General features: G+C 49.9%; 1 protein-coding gene across 5 annotated transcripts in view; it reads right to left on the reverse strand.

Moving 5' to 3' along the window:
• Positions 1-5,333, reverse strand: part of CLUAP1 (clusterin associated protein 1) — a 68,616-nt gene extending 63,283 nt beyond the window's left edge. For 4 of the 5 annotated variants that reach the window (XM_040592614.1, XM_040592613.1, XM_040592612.1 and 1 more), the window contains exons 1-3: positions 5,210-5,333; positions 4,486-4,597; positions 2,404-2,488 (exon numbers count right to left, since the gene is read on the reverse strand). In XM_040592614.1, coding sequence (XP_040448548.1) covers positions 2,404-2,488; positions 4,486-4,597; positions 5,210-5,231 — 219 coding nt within the window. In that variant the 5' untranslated portion in view covers positions 5,232-5,333. Of the gene's footprint in view, positions 1-2,403; positions 2,489-4,485; positions 4,598-4,685; positions 4,705-5,209 lie in introns of those variants that run through there. The other variant, XM_040592611.1, reaches the window with a different exon arrangement.
• Positions 5,334-21,759: the final 16,426 nt, after the last annotated feature.

The raw sequence follows: 21,759 nt of genomic DNA on the forward strand, positions 1-21,759 counted from the left end.
ACCCAAACATTAAAATGGTTGGTACAAGTTTTGCCAGCTCTGCACTGAGCTTCACTGAATAACTGACTGCAGGAAAATTTCCTGTGAGACTAAAGAGAGAAAGGACCACATCTCAAACCATGGATTTAGCTCTACTTTTCAAAGAACAAAGGAAACAATGCATATAGTTGTTGGCCCATGTTTCTTTGCATGCATCTTGTCAGACTTTCTGACTTTACAATCAGATTTGCATCTCCAATAAATGTTTACATCTTGCACCTCTCCTCCCAAAATCTCAACCCAGCAGAGGAAACTGACTCTACACCTGCTTCCTGCTGGCAGGAACTCAGCTGAAAGGTGAAGTTAAAACCTCCAGGGTAGGTTACTGATGCTGTATACCTAAGCTGGGGGAATATGAGACTTATGGTACAAAATTTCGACCCGTGTGACCTCAAATGAGCCAATACACAAAGCAGGAAGCCAGGTATGTTCTCCTTCCTTCCCCTTCAGGATAAGGAATCTAAAAATCTAATCATAGAAACAGTAGGTACTAAATTTTAAGCGAAGCAGGTCATTAAACTGACAAAATCTATTAAACATCCCCTACACAAAGACAACTAATTCGCCACATCATAAAGGATGTTGTTAGAGACAGGAATTCCAATTCAATCCCAAGAGAGAAAAATCAATGTCTAGTAAAAGGGGAAAATAAAATGTTTTTTCACTCAAAACTACTTAAACTTAAACTACTGTTTCTCCCATCACTCTTTAAAAACAAATATGTCTGCCTCTTGCAAAAAGTTTGGTACCTTGCTTGGCTAAGTAAGTTTTCATGAATGTATTTCTATGAGGCTAAACTCATTAGAGGCTTTTTGCTGCACTCCAAATTTGGATCCAAGCAGGCTTGAGTAGGAGTCAGGTATTGAGCCACACAGGCTAGGGCAGTTCTAGGTGGGCAAATGATTTAAAAAAAACACTGTTTTTTTTAAGTTCTCAAACTACCAGTAACACAGAGCAATATATAATTTGTTTTAAAAATTAACACATCTTTACTCCATGTTCAGTAAAGGAGAGCAATACTGTAGTTATATTTCATGATGATTAATCTATCCTGATATTCTCTTCTGAGACAAATCTGTCTCCATCAAATCTCACCTCTGGCTACAGATGCATAAAGCTATTAGCTACTGGAGAAGATAACTGTGGATTCCATGGACAGTGAATTATTACGGAAATGTCTGCAAGCTTTTCTCATTCTGAAAATGCTAAAAACCTACAATAATCCCCATATTATCTTGTAATATTAACTACAGGATGATTACTCATTTCATTTTCTGAATCACATTATGTAATTCTTCAAAACCCTTGGGATCTCAAAAATTACATGAAATCAGCTATTAAAAGGAAAATGTATGCAGATTATTTCTACTTCCATATTTGTCCTTTTAAAACATGTTTAATTTGAAGGGGGAAATCTCTCCAAACAAAATAGATCTGTTCACTACATCTTAGGGTGCTCCAAGCCTCAAAAGTGCATTTTAGTATGTATGGAAGTGTACCATGCTCTGAACATAGCAAAATTAGAAAATTAAGAAAATTTATGGTGGACATCATCACAAATCAGAAGGGAAAAGCTGGCTTGGTTATAAAGTCATTTTAATGTATTTTTAAAATTCAAAAATGTATTCTAAGAAATTAATCTTTGGTATAGCATAAAATCTTCCATTGCTTCCAGACTCACCCGCAGCCTCATTAAGTTTTTTCCACCTGATTAAGAGTGCTGTTGTAAGTGTGTCACAACAGCAAAGGCTCATGCTGTATCAAAATACCAAGAATGATATGAAGCACAATGTTATTTTATTCCATGAGACTAAAAAAGTTGACGGCCCAATTTAAGTAAGGTCATGCCTAATGGGTAAAAGGTTTGATCTGAGAAAAAAATGACTTGATCTGGTGAGAAGGTTTATACAACGGAATACCAATGTATGATTCTATATCATAATGAAATTATCAGATGTGACTATCCAGGCATGCAAAAAGAATTAGGCATCCAAGTTAGCAATAAACACAGGATCTCTTCTGAACCCATTTAAAGGGCTTCGAAGAATTTCTTACCTACATAGTCTTCCACTATTACCTTTTTATAAATATGAAGTGATAAGGATGAATACTGTTTTAGATGTTTAGATCTCAGTTCTGCAAAGAGATATACACAACTCTACATGAATTCAGTAGCAGCACGCCCTGGTCTGTTCAAGTTCACAACAGCACAAGACGCATAATACCCCACAAGAACGCAATACATTCTCAGCTACACACTGCAAGGAAATTGTAAGGGGTTAAGAGATAAAGTGATAAAGCATTAAAGCTAACATGGAACCAGTATGTCAATATGCTTAAGCACAACCCCTTAGGCAGACTTACCATGAACTGAGCCACTGCCTTAATGAAGAAAACCCGGTCCTGTTCTGTCTCCACATCAGGAGGAATATCAGTCTGAGGTTCATACCTGCGGAAAGAAGCATACATACATTCTGACAAGGAACACGCGTGCAGTATTAGAGAGACCAGTTCATTTGTGAGGCAAAAAAACAAACAAAACAAGCATGTATAAGACTGGAAAATAAATCTAGCTCCCACTGCAGACTGGAGCATCCCAACCCTGGAATGCATACAATGGGTTTGTTTACAAACTGCAAAAGCTGTAAAACCTGAGACACTTCTCCAGGAGGATTTGTTACTGTGGGGTCCTGAATACATCTTTTCAGGCAGCTGGCTCAATCAAGTCTGTGGAATACTTATTTTCAGAAGTAATTTACTACTTAAACCACAAGCTGCTTATATAAATCAAACTAAATCATGTGTGGCTTCACAATTTAAAACACCAGGCATACAACTGAGGTAATGCTCCCAGTCTTTCCAGCAATATGTTAAAATGACTTGTACTACATTACTGTTGTTGGTAATAACAGAAACAGCCACCTTGTCCTCTAAAATGTTATGACACTTTTCCACACTCTCAAAATACACAAGAAAAGTTCACACTCAGACATCATTTCAAACATATGACATTCAAAAGTAACAACTTTTGGAAAAGCAAATTGAAAGATTGTGAAATGTTTTTAAAAAACCCTCAGTGAAACGCAGAAACTTCTGGAAGTCACGTGCCTACAGGAACCAGGGAAGAAAAAAAGAAAATTCCCCATCTCAGAATTTCAGCATTCAGACAGGCAAAAAAGCATCTTCACTTTCAAATCACATTTAAAAATATAAGCAAGGCACATGCAAAGTAGCCTCTCTGCTTTAAAGTGTAATTAAAAGGCTTCTAGAAGCTGGAAAATCTTTCTGCCTGTGTCAGGTGTCATTCTGACCCGTAACAGTGCTATCTGGTCCAGTACACCAGTTGCTATTTGGTCTGAAAGTGAAGCACCTCGCTATTAGGCATAGAGCTCCCCGTAATCTTGTAACACAGAAGTTTAAGCTTTTAGAAGTGTTCAGGTTCATTAAAGAACATAATTTTTAAATAATATTTTTGTTTTCTTTCAAATGCTTTGTTATTTTACTGTTACATATGAGGAGGAGGACACTGATTTATGGTTTTACACGAAAACAACCAGTAATTTAGACCCCCAGTGCAACAGCAGTATTTTAAAGAATATTTAGGTAACTTAATCCAAGTAATTTTGACTGGTTGTAAGTATTTTCTTATTTTACTACAGTTTCAACAATATTCAACAAATTTCTAACAACTCAGTAATTAAACTGAACGGGTACTTATTATAAATCCAGGCCAAAAAATAGCAATTAGGCAAATGGGTCACTGTCATATTTCCAATTATAATATTCTACCTTATGAGAAGCCTAAAAAACTTAGTTTATTTTTTCAGTTATATGGGAGAAAGAATATAATGTATAATTTGATTAGCACCTCAAGTTCCATCTATATTTAAACAAGTCTGTCAATGGGTTAAGCGGGTATAAAACCACAACCGAGTAGTAGTAGCTTAGTACTGTATCATTTTATTTTTTAAAAAACATGGCATGGATGCCAGACAATACCAGGTTGAATCAGTAACAATTGTAGCAACAAGATAAGAACTAAATGTATCTTGGTAAGTTCTCACTATGTATCACCCTGTTTGGGTTACAAGGTCAATTACAGGCAGAACGGTAATGGAGGTTGTAGAATATGTGAAAGGGATAAGGCTACTATTGAGTAACTACGTTCACCTTCAGCATGCATTTGCTGCCAGGACTGTGTCATTGTATTTCCTGCTTCAGCTACGAAAACACTTTGTTGTTGTTGTTGTATAATTAAACCAAAACCCTGAAAACTTAACTACCACATTTTCTACCTGATATTTAGAAGAGTAGACCTCAAAAGAATGACTAAGTATCATTATGTTCCTCTTTAAAATTAATACACTTCCACAACAAAACATCAGCGCCAAGCATACATATCGCAGCCCAGCATCAGCCTCAAGGTCCACCAGCCTAATCACCAACCTTTTCACCAGCCAGAGGAGCACTTCTGAAACAAGCATGAAGTTTGGGGTATGGAAATTCTCCATAGATATCAGTCGGGGATACCCCAGTGCCCTCATCATCTCAGTGAAATCTGAAAAACGAGCAAGAGCAGGGATTCCTTACACACCAACACAGGCATTGCCGAGAACTCCGGCTCCCACAGCACGCTGCTCATTTACCATTAGATACGCCCTGTCAAAGTACTGGTGAAAAAAACCACCTACAAGGATTAATTTTTAAAAAATAATAATTTCAACAGAAAACATGCCTGAGTAAAAAGAAAAAAAATGTAACTTTTTAACGAGAGATTCACGTGGCAGAAACAACGTTAAAGTAGCTTCTCTCTGCAAAATACACCATTTAAACGGAGCTACCCAGGGGCTGCGGTGAGGCCCGGTATGCAGAGGCTGTGCTACCCCAGCCCTGGCCCGTTGCTAAGCCCGGTTACAGCCAGCCAGCAATTTAAACAAAGGCTCCAACGCTGCGGCCTCGCCTGAGGCGCCGGCCCGAGCCCGGGCGCCCCTCGCCCGCCTCCCGCGTCCCCCCGTGAACCCACAGGGCAAAGCCCAAAGGAAAAGCAGGAGCCGCCGAAGCACCCAACGGGCCCGGAGCTGCTCTGCGGGCCCTGGGGGACCGACCCCGGGGGCTGCCGCGTCCCCGTCCCCCCCGCCCCAGCCCCGCGCCACTCAGGGGGGCTCCTCACTGCGGAGGTCGCGGAACGACATGGCCGGGAGCCCGCGCACCACCGCCGCGCTAGGCCGCGCCGCCCGTCTCTACGGCAACCGCCCTACGGCGCGGCGGCCGGGCCACACTGCGGCGGAAAGCGGAGCGCCGCGGCGGCGGGCCGGGCCTGGCAGCCCGGGCGGGGGGCTCGGGGCTCGGCCGGCCTGCCCCTCGCTCGGTGGGGCGGGCTGGCGGGGTGGCTGGCCGCGCCCCGAGCTGGGATGCGCCGCTGGTTGCCTCAGCGCCGGGGGCGGCTCCCTGCTGAGGCGACACCCCGCTGAGACAGGGGCTCTGCTGAGCCTGGCTGCCGTGTGCGACTGAGGCAGCAGGGGCGAGGGCCAGCAGCCGTCACCGGTTGTTGGCAGAGAAGGCCCGGTAGTGCCTGTGCCGCCTCAAACCGTGGCCGCTGTAGTTCGAGGAGAAGGCCGTGCTCCCCATGGGCCGGCACAGGGGTCACCAGGGATGTCACAGCATCACAGAACAGATTGGGTTGGAAGGGACCTTCAAGATCACCCGGTTCCAGCCCCCTGCCAGGGGCAGGGACACCTCCCACCAGCCCAGGTTGCTCCCAGCCCCGTCCAGCCTGGCCTTGAGCACTGCCAGGGATGGGGCACCCACAGCTGCTCTGGGCAGCCTGGGCCAGCGCCTCAGCACACTCACCGGGAAGAATTTCTTCCTAATAGCTCATCTAAATCTGCCCTCTTCTAGCTGCAAACCATGTCCTCACCTCTCCTGAGTGGACACAAACACACCACTGCTGCACCCCGGGGTGCTGAGTCTCCAGCTCTCGGTCCTGTTGGAGTCAGCGCACCCACCTCCCACCCACTCCGGGAGGAGGACGCTGATCCAGAGCTCTCTGAGACAGGAGCCCGGCACGCAGCTCTGCCCATGTGCTCAACCATCGCAGGCTGAGCTCAAGGGGGAGCAGAGGACAAGGACCAGTGGGAAGGCAGGTGGAAAAGCCTTCCTCTCTACAGTCACACATTTCTAATGGGCACCCGGGGTGCCACAGCCGCGCAGGCAGCTCCTGCAGTATGTGGAGCACTCGCTGAAATGCACAGGGGGTCTTTGGTGCAGCTCAGACTGCACGTGGCTGCCCGGTGGCAGAGCCAGACCCCTGTGCATTCATTGTCCATCCCCAGAGACACCCACAGAAACCAGTGTCCCCAGGCCAGCCAACACTGCTTCTTGCAACCTCTCAGCTCCTGTTCACAACTGACACTGTCAGCAGTTTCATAACAAACTTCTTAAAGATGCCTGGTGTCCTGAGTTTGCCCCTATGGACAAAACCAACAGCAGTTTTCATGTTGTTGCATCAAGAAAGAATGGCACGACAGCTTCTCCACTGACACTTGGTGGCTTCAGATGTCCGGAAGGAACAGGAGCTCTGACCATGAGACTCTGCAGAAACACTGGACAGAACGGTCACAGCTCTCACTGACAGAGTCATCAATATCACAGAGTGGAATGAGTTGAAAATAATCTAGATGTCAGGCTGATCTATGGATGTCTCAGGACATTCTGTGGAGCAGTCTGCAGTTTTCCACTTCTAACTACCCAAGCATATACAAGACACACATACACGGGCTCTATGTTGAGCAGTATCCTATCCACATGTTTGAAAAAGTAATCAAAAGCAAGGAAATAGCAGTAAATCCTAGAAAGAATAAATATTGAAATGAAGTAGCTACATTAGAAAATAGGAGACGTGATTAGAGACTGGGTTTCACATGCCAGAAAGCCATGAGATAGCAAACCTTAAATAATTCACTACTTCAAGAGTGTATGAGCCATCCAATAACTTGGGCAGGGGGAGCAGAGAAGGAATGAAACAGTCCCCTGCCCTACTGCTGTGTTACAGTGACTGGCAGCCAAAAGGCAGGTGGGATGAAACACGTGAGGAAAAGCCAAAGCTGTAAAAAAAATGAAATATATTGTCAGTGTACTGTTTACCTCAGCTCTTCACTTTATATAAATATCATTAATATTTATATATTTGGCAGCAAAAATGTGCCGCTGGAGATGGAGTGGGTGTAGCTTTGAACTAAACAGGGGCCCAAAGAGGAGCAAACTGCAGCATATGACCATGGCAGGAGCTCACACCACATCCACGAGGAGTAAGCCTTTCTCCCTGCCACCTCCCCACCTCTAAAAACCCACACCTAAAGGAAAAAATGCTAGACACATGAACTAACCTCCATGGAAACTGGTCCCCATTCAACAGCCCAGTTCACACTTTTGAGGACTTTTTTTTACCCCTTTCATCACTACAAAAGCTGGAAATCTTGTTGGAAATGAAATAAAATTAAAATTTTGGCACAGGTTTCTGTGGCAATGGGTGAGCTATCAGATGACATTGCAGGCTTCTGAGTGCAGATGGTAATATCTTCACTGCACATCTGCAGTGCCTGGTCCCTATCCAAACCTCTAATTTTGTTTAGATGAAATTTCATTTCTTTAGGGCTGTAGGAAGCCACAACTGCTGCTGCAGGGCTGGTAGAGGTGCAGGAGAACCCAGCCAGGGGTAGCAAACCCTGTCCAAGGAGTGTGTAAGCATCCAAGGGCATAAACTGCCTCCCAGACTGGTTTCTAGCAGAAGGTGGTGAACCCACCTTGCAGCCTGAGTGAATGGCTTTGCTGTGAAACACAGTTGGGGTGACAGAAGCAACAGCTATTACTTAGCACCTCATGGAAAATATTATCCTCTTCTGCCTGTTTCATATGCTGTGCATGGGAATTTGGGGGCTCCCCAAATCACTTTAGGGGTGACAAACGCTACGTATGCTGCAAGTGGGGCCAGGCAAACCTTTCCACACCCCAGGCCATCAGCATCATCTCACCCTATTTTCTGTTTCCATTCTGCCTTCAGGACTTTGCTAACCCCTTTTAGCCCCTCTCTCTGGCTCCCACCTGTCCCCAAACTCACTGCTGAAGTCGAGTAGTCCTTTGGCTCATGAGCACCCATTAATCAAAGACTTCACTGAGAAACCATTGACCGGGGCAGCTGAACATCATTGATCCAGGTTACATGCCATCAGGTCCCTTTTGGCTGCAGCAAGCGTGGTTAGCACACTGTGCTTTTAAATAGCCCATCATTCAGATACCCTGTCACACAGCCTGATGTGTCTGTGTCAGCTCCCAGTTTAGCAAGAACCGTGCCCAGGTTTGCTGTGCACAGCCTCTCCGTGCACTGGGAGAGCCTCAGTGTCTGGAACAAGGCAGGAGATGAGCTCTGCAATCAAAGAAATATGGGAAAGAGAAACTATCTTGCTGCAAGGGTGACCAGACCTTGTAGCATCCCACCAGCCTCCTCTGCCTGTAAGACAAACTGATCTCTTTTTTCAGGTAGAAAGAACAATTTGGTAACATTTGCCCACACAAGGTACCCCCCCCCCCTCCATCTATGGAGCTCAACCATACAACCTCCATGAACGTTTTCTGCTGCTTCACCTCATTATCGCCATTTTAGGATCAGCAAAATAAATCTAATGATTTGCCGGTTGAGACCCCTTTCCTCGCTGTGTTCACCAAACACTCTTTACATCCAAAACAGAGTGATCGATCTCACAGCCAGAGCCTCCTGGCCAACTGCCAGCTTTTTTTCCTTTCTCCCCATCTCGTCTCCGCAGTGCTGGTTGCACCCTTCAGCAGCTGCTCCCTGTCTCGGGCTGCGTGCGACCCCATCCCTTCAGGACATTCCCCCTCCCACCCAGTATCTGTCAGGTTCTCAACATAGAAATAATCAGCTCTATTAATCCTTCCCTCTGTTGGTGCTTTCATCCATTGGAACTCTTGTTGCCATCTTCCTGCAGATGGCAGGGCAGGGGTGGGGTGGTTTGGCAAAATATATATATATATATGTATATATATTTTTAGTGTTCTACAGTTCTCTTTCCCCAGGTTGTTTTTTTGGTGAGGCTTGGTATTAAAGTTGCTATCACAAGTTTTTAAGTCAAATTCTCACATCTTTACATTACAGTACCTGGCAGATTGGCCTAAAACCTTTGTTTCCTCTGGTAACAAGGTACTATGCTTTTTGAAGAGTTGTTGTTTCACGGTATTCCCATGGGACAAACAGTTACATGGGGTCTGGCTGACCCTCGGAAAGGGTCCGTGCTCAGGGATGTGGCAGGCAGATAAGTACCATGGGCCTGTTGTGAAGAAGGAGCAGCTGTGGTGCCTCTGCCACTTAATTGGAAAGGAGATTATTTTTTTTTTCGTGCCTCGAGTTTCAGAAAGAAACTGCGCAGTGGTCGGCGAGCCGTGCTGGGGGGGAGTTGGGGAAGAGGGGGTGTGAGGGCAGGTGGTGGCATGACCACTGCAGCCACCAGCATCTTCCCAGGGACAGCCTGCATCACCAGAGCAGGAGGAAAACTGCATCCCTGTCACACGCCTGGACACCCCCCTGTGTCTCTGCTTCAGCTGCGCGCTTCCAGCAATGGCTCTGCTATAGGCATGTCACAAGTAAACTGCTATTCCTCCCCCTGTCCCACCACCTGGTTTCCCATGTGTTAGGAGAGCAGCTACGTTTGATTTTGCTCTCAAAGATGCAGAATCACCTGGTTTCTAACAGGTCCACACAACAGGGCAGACAACTGAACTTTTCTGAGGCTGGGCTTTGTCCCCAAGCCAGTGTCACAGGCACCAGGCTACCCAGCTCCCAAACCAGTTCCTGCTGGGGTACTTGAACAGCCTGTAGCCTCATTTCATTCAAAGCTGGACCCTGGTATCTGTCTAGAAATCCATGTGTCTAAAAAAACAACAACAAAAAAAGCTTTTTCTAGCTAAAACTATCTTTCTGGCAGCCTGAGCGGAGCCCCTGCAGCAGCACAGCCCCGGGACTGGGGAAAGCTGTGCTGGAGGGAGGACTGGCCAGCAGACCAGAGCTCCTGGCATGGTCAAACATTCCTCCAGCAGCACCCAATTCCCTTCATTTCCCGGTGCCCTTCTGTAAAATGACCTGCACAGTAAAGAAAAAGAGTTTCAGGATTTTCCTGATTTTCTGATGTCGTCTTACCTGATTATTCTCGCACTGCAAATTCAGTCCTCGATCTCAGGGATGGCAGGACTGGAGCTCTTGGCAGGGTGAGGACATAACGTGCTGTTCAAGTAAGAAAGCAAGTAATTTTTATGCCAATTTCTCTAATGTTCTTCAAATCAGGAATAAAAAATTTGAGACGATTAGGCATTCTTCAAATTCCTCAAGCACAAATAACAAAACACTCATCTGCACCCTCCCTGTTGGGAAAAAGGGGTAAAAAGGCCCCAGGCTTCTTTTGCATCGAAGGAGACTCTCCTACAAAGTTGCCGTATGCTTCAACAAACAAGTCACCTTTCATTCACTGTGAAAAAAAAATATGAAAATGTGGTCATCTTGATGGTGGAGAAAATAAAAACTATTTTTGCTGTGCTGATTTCCAAGCTACCTGTTAGATAAAAGCTGCAGGAGGGTATTAGCTTTGCAGATACCCTTTATAGCTTGAGAGACTGGGAAGGGAACCTGCCTGAGGAATCTGCTCAGAGAAGGGCTGGTGGGAAAAAAAAAAAAAAAAAAAGTAGGAAATGATGAGGTTTTCATTTGCCTGGTATATGGAAGTGTCATACAGACACTTCATGTTCAGTTTTTTGCATCCACTTTCTGCTTTTCCTTGCAAGTTGGGCATCAGGTTTAGCTCTTCTAATCAGAGCCTCCCCTATTACCTGCTGGGACAGATTAATTTTCACCTAAAGGTTGTTTTCAACCCTGGGCTGCAATATTTGCTGGCTCCATCCACACAATCCGAAGTTTCTGTTTGCTGCTGAGGGCTGGCTCAGCTTGCAGACTCCTTGGTGTTGGCATGGAATAGTTTCACAAGCAGACTTCTTCCTTCTCACTTTATTTAACATTACCCTCATCACTCCAGAAGCGAGGAAGGGAAGGTAACCGCTACCAGCGGGAGAGGAAATGGCTGGGGGTCGCCGGTGGGAGGTGAAGTGATATTTGTGCTGAGGAACCCAGGGAAATGTGGAGCCCTTGTGTCTGGGGAAGGAAAATATCCAGGAATGTCACGTTCCCTGTAATTACACTGCAGAGCAGCTCCCTCCCTGTTAATGTGCTGGCATTAGGGAAGGGCTCTGAGAGCAGAGTGGCTACCCAGGATAAGCAGCAGCCCATGTATCAAGCAGAAGGGGTAATAAATCAACAGACTCCGTCTGATCACTCAGCAGATAAGCGAGAGAAGCTACTTAGGATGAAAAAACATCCCTGAGCAAGTAGATTTCCAGATCCATCTCAGACTTCGTCTGACAGGTCAGGAGAGGAGAGGCTGGGTTCTCATTTATATGCAGTGAAAAACAAGATTATATTTCCACTCTCCATTAGCTCCCTGCAAAGCAGAGTGCCATTTGGCCTGCCTGAAGCCAGCGCTAATTGCCGGTTTCCCAGAATCTGCCTGACTTCTGGGTGTCCAATTTAAGATGGCATGGCACAGCTTGATTTATAGATGACACCGCGCTCCCTGCGTCCCTGGGAGCTGAAAGTCCCCATCACCTTCACTGCGAGGCAAAGGAAACCAAAAGTTATTTTCTCATGAGAAGTTTTGATGTGTCTTTCCTGCAACGCCAACATTTTGGCTCCTGACCTACCTGGAGGGAAGGGTACGGAGAGCAACCAGCAAAGGTGACAAGGAGGAAGAGTCAAAGTGGGCTTGGAAGGACACTACCACCAGTTACCCAGTTTGCCCTGTTTGATGAGGATCACCAAGCAAAGCACTGCTTTCCCAGGGGAGCAGTACAAGCCCTGCCCAGTGCAAGGGTGAAACAAGCCCTCCTGGGCAAGGTCCTTTTCTCCAGGCTCGAGTTTTGGCACAGCTACGTTAGTTAACTAACTGCAGTCACCATTTGGGCACCACCGTCAAAACTAGAGACACAAATAAGCGGAAATGAGAGCTCTTCCAGGATTATCCCAAATAGTCCTTACCTGTGGAGGTGCCACCTTTGCCCAGTTTTCGCCGCAAGTGAGGCTTTCCATCCTCCCCTGTTGCTATCAGGGTGCTGCTTTCTGGGAGCAGCTGGTGGAATCGTGGAGGTCTGCACCCTCAGCCCCCACCATGCAGCCTCAGGTGGGCTTGGGGACCACTGCCACCAGAGAAGCCACATGATGGAGAGCCAGCATCAGGGCAGGAGGAGCCCTGCGGATAGCTCCTGTGGGACAGGGATGGAGCCCTGTCCTCCAAAAAAGAAAGAGCTCAAAGGGAAATGCAGACATAAAATTAGCATTTAAACACTTAGCAGCCGCTTCAGGGCACAACCTTTTATGTTGCCAGGAGAAGAAACAGCCTGCTTAAAAACCTTTTGGATTTATCAAACTGCAGTGAAAGTCTTGAAGTGCTTTGAGCTGGCTTTGTCGTCTGTTCCCAGCTCTGCTAAACCCTCTGTTCCCTCTGTTAAACCACCACCGGCTGAAAGAGCCGCGCCGGGGTCTGGGATAAACCAACCTTGGGGCTGAGCCAGGCCAGCAATTTTACATCCCTGTGTGGCAGAAACCTGTGATCTCAGCAGCAGAATTAAGTGTTGCTCTGTTAAGGGGTGAGGGCAGCTGGTTTAAATCTAAAAATAGGTTTTTGACAAGGAATGTTTGGAGCGGAAGCGATGGAGAGGGTTCAGGCAGAGGATGGGGCACAGCCAGAGTGGTGCAAGGCGAAGTGGGAGATCACTGGGGTGGCACTGGGCACAGCAGGGGTGGCAGAATTTTTTCTTTTTGGTGGTTTTTAGGTACCTCACCTGCAGATGGGTGGGTGACAGTGCCCAGGGAGGGGCTGGCACTGCTGAGCCCTCCTGTGGGACCGTGGCTCTTGGCAAAGCCGAAGGGATGCCAGCACCCAGCTTCACTATCTGCCAGACCAAGCCAGGCACGACCACAAGAGCAGCAGCAACAGCAGGGACATGCCTCACCTGGAACTAACCCCTTTCTTGTAACTACCTTTTTCTACTGCAAAAATACACTCAGCTGTGAAATTGAGCCTAGAGGAAGCTATTCCTTCTAGACAAATTCAGCATCGCTCCCAGCAGCTGCCTGCACTGCGGCTGTGTCACCCGCCTGTCTGGAGCATACGGCAGGTGTAAGGAAACCTTATAACCTCTCTGCTGTTGAAACTAAAGCTATTGCACTGCAGATTTTATGGGATTTGGGGAATGATTATCCCACTTCAGTTAGCTAATGAGGATGTTTGGCTCCCTGGGAAAGAGTTAGATTGTTTTCTCTTCAGACTGGGTGTCTTCATCAGCCGTTAAGCTGTTGGAAGATCTCTGGTCACAACAGAAATTTCACAGTGAGAATGTCTGTACATCTTTATGAGAGGAGGTGATATGTACATCCAAAAATCTCACTTTACTGGAGCGTCAGAAAATACATCACGTTGCCAGTGAACCCAGGACCTGGCTTCAGGCTTCATTAACTAAAAGAGGAGTGAATACCCCTCAGAACTTAGTCCAAAGCCTGCTGAGTCGCAGGAGGATGGCCTCCAGGGTGGAAAAGCTGCAGAGCAGGAATCTGGGGTCATGCCTGCCTGCACCTCATCAGCAAGGGGTTTGCTAATACCTCATCGCTACATATGAGTGCTCTGCTGTGCACAGCGCTCTCTGAGCATCGTGCAGGCCCCTGGTGCTGGTGATGCCCAGCAGGAAGGAGCCCAGCCAGCACCCAAGTGCTAAAAATCTTAAATGGGGAAGCAAAGCTCCTTGAAGACAGAAATTGCTGATGCAGAAGGCATGGAGTCCATACTGCTGCTCCTGGAGAGCTTCCCTGCAGCAGCAGAAATGGAGCGAGTGGGGAAGGAGCAATAGCCAGGGACTACACAGCCTTGACTTTTTATAGCAATTAATTGGCCCCTCTATCATCAGAGGGAAAGTCACACATAAGCAACCTTGGCCAACGCATAAAAGTCCAAGGGGCTGTTTTCAGCGTGGCTCATGGCATCTATTGGTACATTTAGATACACTTTTCCTAAACCCCTACATTTTTGTAAGGATTTTGTGCACACACAAGAATCAAACACCAAAAAGAGCCCAGAACAACAGCGCGTGCCAAGCTGCCTGGGCTTTTCATGTTTGAGCCTCAAAGGAGAGCTGCATTTGAGCAGAGGAGTCAGCTCCCTGCAAACAGCAAGAGAAGCAAACAGCTGCTCCACTAACCCCAGTCTCAGATCTGCCCACTCCACCAGCTACTTCGGAAGCTCATGCAGTAACACATGGAAGGAACTGTTAAGAAACCAGCAAGTTGCTTTCTTACTCTTCATTTTCTCCAAAGCAAGGAGAAGGAGGGAGTTTTCCCAGCAAGTTCAAGTTAAACAGCCCAGTGTGCCACGATACAGCACTGTGCCCAGCAGGCTAGAGCATCCCGAACTTGAGGGCTGGGGGCAATTCCCACCAAACACTGGAGGAGATGCATCTTGACATCTCCTCTGGTTAGCTGGGCTTCCAGGGTCCATCAGTCTCACCTCAGGTGACCTGCCCCATGACATAGCACAGCATTTACTGGCTCAGTGCCTCTGTTTCCCCAGCTATAAGCTATGTTACATATCACAAGCAGGGTTAGCAGCCTTGTGATAGTTTTTTTTGAAGCCCTTTCAGATCTGCTGGCAATACAGAAATGCAGAGCATGCCTCTCACCCGGCAGGTCCAAGTGACTTCAACGCTTTACTGGGCATAACAGTCATGCAGATTACAGTCCTGGGTAAAAATATGTTTTCTTCCATCATAGAACACCATAAGGTGGCAAGCAGCTAACATCAGTGACAGCTGGAAGGCTAGGAAGGACTCAGAACACATTGCAAGACAAGGCAGCTTCTTAAACCCCTACTTATTTGTCTCTGTTTTGCAAAATAGGATGTCAAAGCTATAGAAAACACCTCTGTCCTCAAAACAGCTGAGGGTCAGCAGCACTTTTGGGGCATGCACAGGTTACCCAGCCACAGCAGCCCATGCAGCATGCCCACCTTCACTCCTCTGCTTACACAGGGGGCTTCAGAACCCCCCCATGCTGGGGGGAGCCAGGCAGCAGCCACCCATGGATCTTCACAGGCAGAACCAAGCCACAGCAAAAGCATTTTGGTGAGGAATAAAAGAGATCTTCCAGGCTGCCCAGCCTCCCTTTGAACATTTTGGAGAGCAATCTAACTCCTCCTGACTCTGCCCTGATAAAGCACTGCTCTCCCCCTGCAGAGCCTGTAGTCAATGGGACGCTCTGATGAAGATGCCCTTGAGAGATTACACCTGGGGTTAGCCCAGACCTGCCCAGCTTAACAGCAATTAGGCTAAATGATGTTTAGCAGCAGTTTCACCTGGAGCGGGGTCGGAAAGGAAAGGTTGAAGACACAGGTCACTGCTATGACCAGGCCCCATGGTGGCTGCAGGGGACAGTCCCTGCCAGAGCCACCACTGCAAGCAGCACAGCTCTGTCTCTGCTGAGCAGCCATACCCTGTCCACAGGGCATGGAGGGAGGCCATGCCTGTGTCCCAAGGATGACAAAAATACTGCCCCTTGCTCAAAGAGGGGGACAAAGGGATTTTTTTTGCCAAAGGGATTTTTCCAAAGTCACCTTCAGGGCTCTGTTTTACCTTTGGAAAGTCATCTGTATGTCCACCCCAGGGCTGTGGATGCAGCTGGGTGCAAAGCAAAGCGGAGTTCCATCCCCATGTACATCACACCCATGCAGGAAGGTGGCCAGCACCCTTATTTCCACACCGGTGGGTGAGAAGGACATGCTGCTCCCCCTGGATGTGGCTACACTGCCAGTCTGGCCAGGAAGAGAAGACAGGCAAGAGACAGATCAGGCACAATTCTGCTTAAACAGGTGGTAATAGAAGAAGTTGCAACCAGGCGAAAAGGCAATAAAATATGCAGCCTCTTATCTGCTCCTCGAATTCCTGATGCCGGGGGTATATCGGCCCTGACATGGAATATGGATGCTGCGCTGCCTGCCAAGGCTTTACATATGGAAGAGGGCAAGCTGTGCCCTTCAGCAGAGGACAGGTACAAAGAGTCCAGCTCCAGGGCAGGATGTGAATATAGATGATTTTCAGCAAAGTTCTTGATCTTATCGTTTAAGCCTTCCTGCTTGGAGGCAAGGAACACGATGAAAGCTAAGGAGGCTTGGTCAGCTTTGAATCCAGACCTGGCAGCCCGCGCACCCGGGGGCTCACTGGAAGGACAGCATCTGCGGAGGTTTTCTCTGAGTAACTGCTAAATTCAATAGTGCCTTTATGAGCTGGGAACAGTCATTTGTCACAGGCACGTGGCAGCACGGCTCTGAAATGCTGGCTTGGAAATGACCTTTGCTGTGAAACTGTGGATGGAGTGGGATCCCTGGGCTGTCATCGCCCAAGGGGATGGAAACGGGATGCTCCCATCATGCAAATGCTGTGCAAAACTCCGAGCTCTGAGCTCTGGGTCTTGTACAACCCCTGCAAGGTGCTGGGCCGCAGCACCTTCCAAGGCATCTCTTCTCTACTCAAAAGAGCATCTCTCTCTGTCCTTCCAAAGTCCTTTGTCCCCCAGTATCTCTCGAAACCAGCATTTATCAGGAACAAATGTCCAAGCAGCTGATTCTCTACAAAATCCCCTAACTGCTCTTAAATGGGTGGGATGGCAGTGGTGTTTGCCTGATTTCTGGCTATGGGCAGGTTGACACGTTACCAATCTCTTTGTAATCATGTCCTAACAAAAACCGTACCCATCAGGCAAATGCTCAAGCATATAATATAGTATTAAGTGTTACATTTCTCACAGTCTTTGCAGGAATAAGCCCCAAAGCAGCGAATCTCCCGGAGCTGAGGTGCCATGGTCCAGCCCCGTGGCAATGCCCTCGCTGGCTGGAGTGACTCGATGTCTCCCAGAAGGTATTTAAGCTGTTGCTCTGTATCAGAGATCAGACTCAGCCCAAAACACTGCCCTGCAGGAAGAGGAAGCACTTTGCAGCTGGGCAAAGCCTGGGATCGTTTCTCCCCTGCATCAGAGATGTTCAAGCAATAAACAGCTTTTGCTCAGGTACAGGCTGAAGCTTCCAAAAAGAGCAAACCCCAGGGCAAGCAGCTCCACACTGGTGGGGGTCTGCCTCTCCATCTCATCGGGCTGCACTTTTTCAGCTATCTTTAATAGCACCATCTGCTGATATTAAAAATACTTTGCTCTTTAGCACATACGAAAGCTTTTGGTGCACCTGAGCTTCCAGCAGCTTCCCAAGTCCAGCAGCAAGTGGTGCAGAATTGATCAGCTGCGATGAGTACTGTCTCTCCTCGTGTGGTTTCAGGGGCATTCACATGCTGCTGAATTTCTCTACCTGGTAACAGTCCGGCAGGCTTTTCTGAGAAGTTCACTGAATAATTGGAAGCCAGGATGTGTTGATTAGCATTTCTGTTCTGCAAATTGCTTCTGTATGGGAAGCAAAGCAGCATGATTAGCAAAGGCTACAACAATACACATGTATGAATTTCCCTGTCAATAACAGCTAAATAAAATGACACCTGTTTTCAGGATGTGTTTCTGCTGGCAAGCAGGGTGACAGTCCTTGGAGAAAGAGCCTTAGCCCTGCATGGTTGTCTGGTTCAGCATCTAGCCTGTGGTGACACTGATGGAGGACGCTGGAGGATGCTCTCCCCTTCCTGAGCACCCCTGCAGCTCTCAGGTTGCCCAAGAGGCACCAACACCTTGTCTCCTCGGTGACAGCCATGCAGCATAGCCAGCATCCCAACCCCCTCCCAGCGTGTCAGCAGCTGTTGGAGAGCAGGATAGCGGTGGTCTTGCAGGGTCTTACCCATTGCACAAGGGATTGGGAAGGTGTTTCAAACTGCTGCCTGTCTTGCAGAGCTGCTGGGGCCTGGCCAAGCTCAGAGCGAGGTGCTGGAATGGCCATCACATGCTGATGGGCTGCCAGGACCACAGCCAAGAGGAGGATGTGGATGCACATGGTCTGACTGCAAAACCGCCGATGGGAAATGCCCGTGCATCTCCCCCAGATGCAGGACAGCAGTGAGGGGTTGTCCCTGGGCAGGGGTGGGGGACATGGCTGTCCTGAGGGTGGGCACTTCAGCCCTAGGGGATGGAGCACCTAGGCTCCAGCACCACATCCATCCCAGCGATGCCTGGACTTGGGCGCTGTCCCAGCCACTCTCCCCATGCCTACAACTGGCTCTGCAGCACCCCACAGGTCAGGATCCAGCCCCGGCTGAGCCACAAGAACTGCAGTCGCTATGGAGACCCTGCCTGAGATGCATCAATATGGAGAGGAACAGCCTGTTCCTCACGTCCCTAATTCAAAGAACGGGTGAGCAAATCCCCTCCAGATGGGCCCTCCATCATGGTGTGGTCCCTGCTGACCCTGCAGAGTCCTTTGGGCTCTGCAGGGTCAGTGGGGACCATGCTGGGCAACGATGCCAGGAGATTTGTTGTCCCTTTTCAGGGAATCACAGCTCCGGCTCCCCCACCTGCATGCTGGAGCCCTGAGCTGTCCTCCAAATTCAGCATTGCTATGGTATGAGCCCACCCCAAGCTCCTGCTGGCATTAGATGGGTTCACGCAGGGAGGTCTGTGGGGCAAATCCACAGGGTGCCCAGGTCTGGGGAGGGGGACGTGATGGCAAGCACCTTCCATAGGTGCCCCAGGACCATGTTATGGTTGCATGGGGCAGGATGCGACCCTGGGAAAGCCAACACCAGCTCTGGCCCCATGGCACGGTGATGTATAGGAGCAGTGGAGGAGCTCCTCACACAATTCCCCCCTTGTGACAGGACTCTTTATCCCTTCAGGAGACCCCGTACAGGAGCTTTCTGACCTCTGAGCATCCTCCTTGCTCCACATCCATTTGCAGAGGCTGGCGCACAGCAGCTGAGATGCCGTGTCCCCACTTTCCCCATCCACACCAAAGCCACCACGTGGCAATGCCAGCCCATAGAGAGAGGCACAGCCAGGGCGTCCAGCCACAGCCCGGTGTGCGATGCCCGCTGCCTGCCTGGGGGGAACAGGTAGGACGAGAGGTGGAGGAGAAGTAGGAGAATCAGTTCTTTACCTGGAGTGACAAGCAGCTGGGGGGGGACATGAGCCAGGCTGCGAGCGGCAGTGAGACGGCAGCTACCCGGGGTGGGGGGAGCCGGGGAGACCATCTGGAGCCTGGTCTGCAAAATGAGCAGCCGAGCTCCAGTGAGTCACGCCCTGCTGCCGATGATGATGCCGGCAGTGGGATGTGGGGGGTGTGGAATCACACAAGAAAAGCAGAGTTTAAGTGCCACCAAGTGCAAGGAGCACCCCTGGCAAGGCAGTATGGGTAGGATCGGTCAGGGCTCGGGTCCTCATCCTCTTCCTTCCCACAGGTGATGCAGACGGTTCGAAGTCACCCAGCAAAGTTGCTTTACAGCAAAAAAGCACATCATGGGCTCATGGACCCCCAGCACGAGCCCTGCCTGCTCCGGGAGGACACTGTCCCCGGCAAGCGCAGCAGCAGCAGCATCCCTGCTGAATGGGTCTGCTGGCCTGGGCACAGGGCAGGTGGGGGCTCGGCCAGGGGTGTCACCCCGGCAGCAGCAGGACAGGTTTGGGCTGTGCCACAGCCGAGCCAAGGATGTGACCACCACACACCCAGCACACGGGCTTGCTCCCACAGGAGAACTGGCACCAGGCGCTTGTGAGTTACGTGCTTTCCTCACACAGAGGCTGCTCAAACCCTGCCAGAAAACCGATTTATTCCCCCAGCCTCCCCCTGGAAATGCCCAAGAGGTGCATTCCCTGCCTGCACCTAGTGAGCATCTTCCTTCCCGGTGTCTGCCCCTCGCCCCTTGCCCCAGTGGTGGGGACCCTCGGTGGTGTCTGAGCTTTGGCTCCCAGCTCCACCATGCTGGAAGGTGGGAGGGCAGCCAGTGCCGAGCCCAACAGCGGCTTTGCAGGGGAGATACATCCCAGCATCACCCCAGCACCTGCCTCCCAGTATGAGCCAGTGCCACGGAGAGCACACCAGTGCCTGGCTGGGGTGCAGACACCCACACCGCTTCACCCAAGGGTGCGTGAAGGACCACAGGAGCTCACAGCTGTTTTCCAGCTCAGCTTCCCAGGCGGGAGGAGCTGGAACGACTTGCTCCCCACGTACGAGGCCAGAGCCTCATACCACCGTGATGCTTGGAGGCGAGCAAGGGTCCAACTCACCCTCAAACACTGTCCCCCGGCTTACCTCCCCTCCCTTTCTAGGGCTCTGGGACCCTGCAGATGGCCCGAGCCCCCAGCATAAGGGAGCCTCAGTGTGGGCACGTCTGGCCAAAGGCCACCCCTTAAATCTCAAGTGCATTAGTTTTAGTTTCCATCTGTATGTGAGCAGACACAAAAGCGCTGTCATCTGCTGATAAGCAAACACAGGGGGTAGAGAGGCCCCGGCATCATCACGCGTGGAGAAGGGCACCCAAGGGCTTGGCTTCCCCAGCCCAGCCACCCGTTACCACCGGCTGCTCCGTCACGTGTCATTTTTCATTTGGAATAACCGGACACTCACTAGAGCAACACATGCAACTCCTCATCCATCCGAATCACTGTATCTGCTCCAAGCCTACTGGAATCATTAGAGGGCAAACATCATATTTTTGCAAAAGAATTGCAGTTTCTGATGCATTCCATTTTAGGGTGTAAACCCAGCCGGGCCAGCACCGGCTTCCCGGCACACAGTGGCTCCAAGCCACACTAGATGGGAGGTGGGAGTCTGGAGGGGCTCTGCTGGCCTGCGGAGGGTCCCCAGGGGCTTTCCAGGGGGGGCTCAGCCATCCTTTAAACCTCCTCCGCCTGCTCCACCGATAGGAACCCCCTTCACCAGCCCTTCCTCAGGCTGGTGGGTCAGCACAGCCCCCCCTCCCCCCCCGCTGTGAGGACCTGGGGCAGCTGGGGAGGCAGCATGACCAGGGCCACCGGGCTTGTCCCATGGCTTGTCCCTGCCCTTCTGGTTTCCCCGCTGCTGGGGCTGCATGATGGAACTCCAGTCATGGGCTGTGTCCCTGTGCCCCATCCAGCATTGTCCTCAGGGGAGGGTGGCCCCCAGATGCCCACGCTGCCTGGTGAGGGGCTGCCACCATGCCGGCACCCCACAGCACCCAGCCCAGGGGACAGTCATCAGGGTGCCAAACCTGGAAAGTGAAGGATGCCAGAGACTCTCCCTGGGGCTGTGGAGGCAGGTGGGGGGGGCCTCTGGGGGACACCGAGGGGGACTGGACACCCATCCCCATCCTTGTGTCACCCAGCCAGGGACCCCCAGCAGGGCTGGACTCAGACCCCGTCCCCATTTGACACAGCCAGGGACCCCTGGTGGGGCTGGACCTGGACCCCCCTCATCCCAGTGTGACCCAGCCGGGGGTCCCCGCGGGGGCAGTGCCGGAGCTCGGCGGGGGGCGGGGAGCAGCCGTGCCCGGGACCCGCCGGGGCGGCCCGAGCCCCGGGAGGCGGTGCCGCCCCTCCAAGCCCCCCCGTCGGGGCACGGCGCTGGCGGGAGGCGGCCGCGCCGCAGACACCGCTCGCTCTCCGCCGCG

This window comes from Falco naumanni, chromosome 4 (genome assembly GCF_017639655.2).
Source record: "Falco naumanni isolate bFalNau1 chromosome 4, bFalNau1.pat, whole genome shotgun sequence".
Lineage (NCBI taxonomy): Eukaryota > Metazoa > Chordata > Aves > Falconiformes > Falconidae > Falco > Falco naumanni.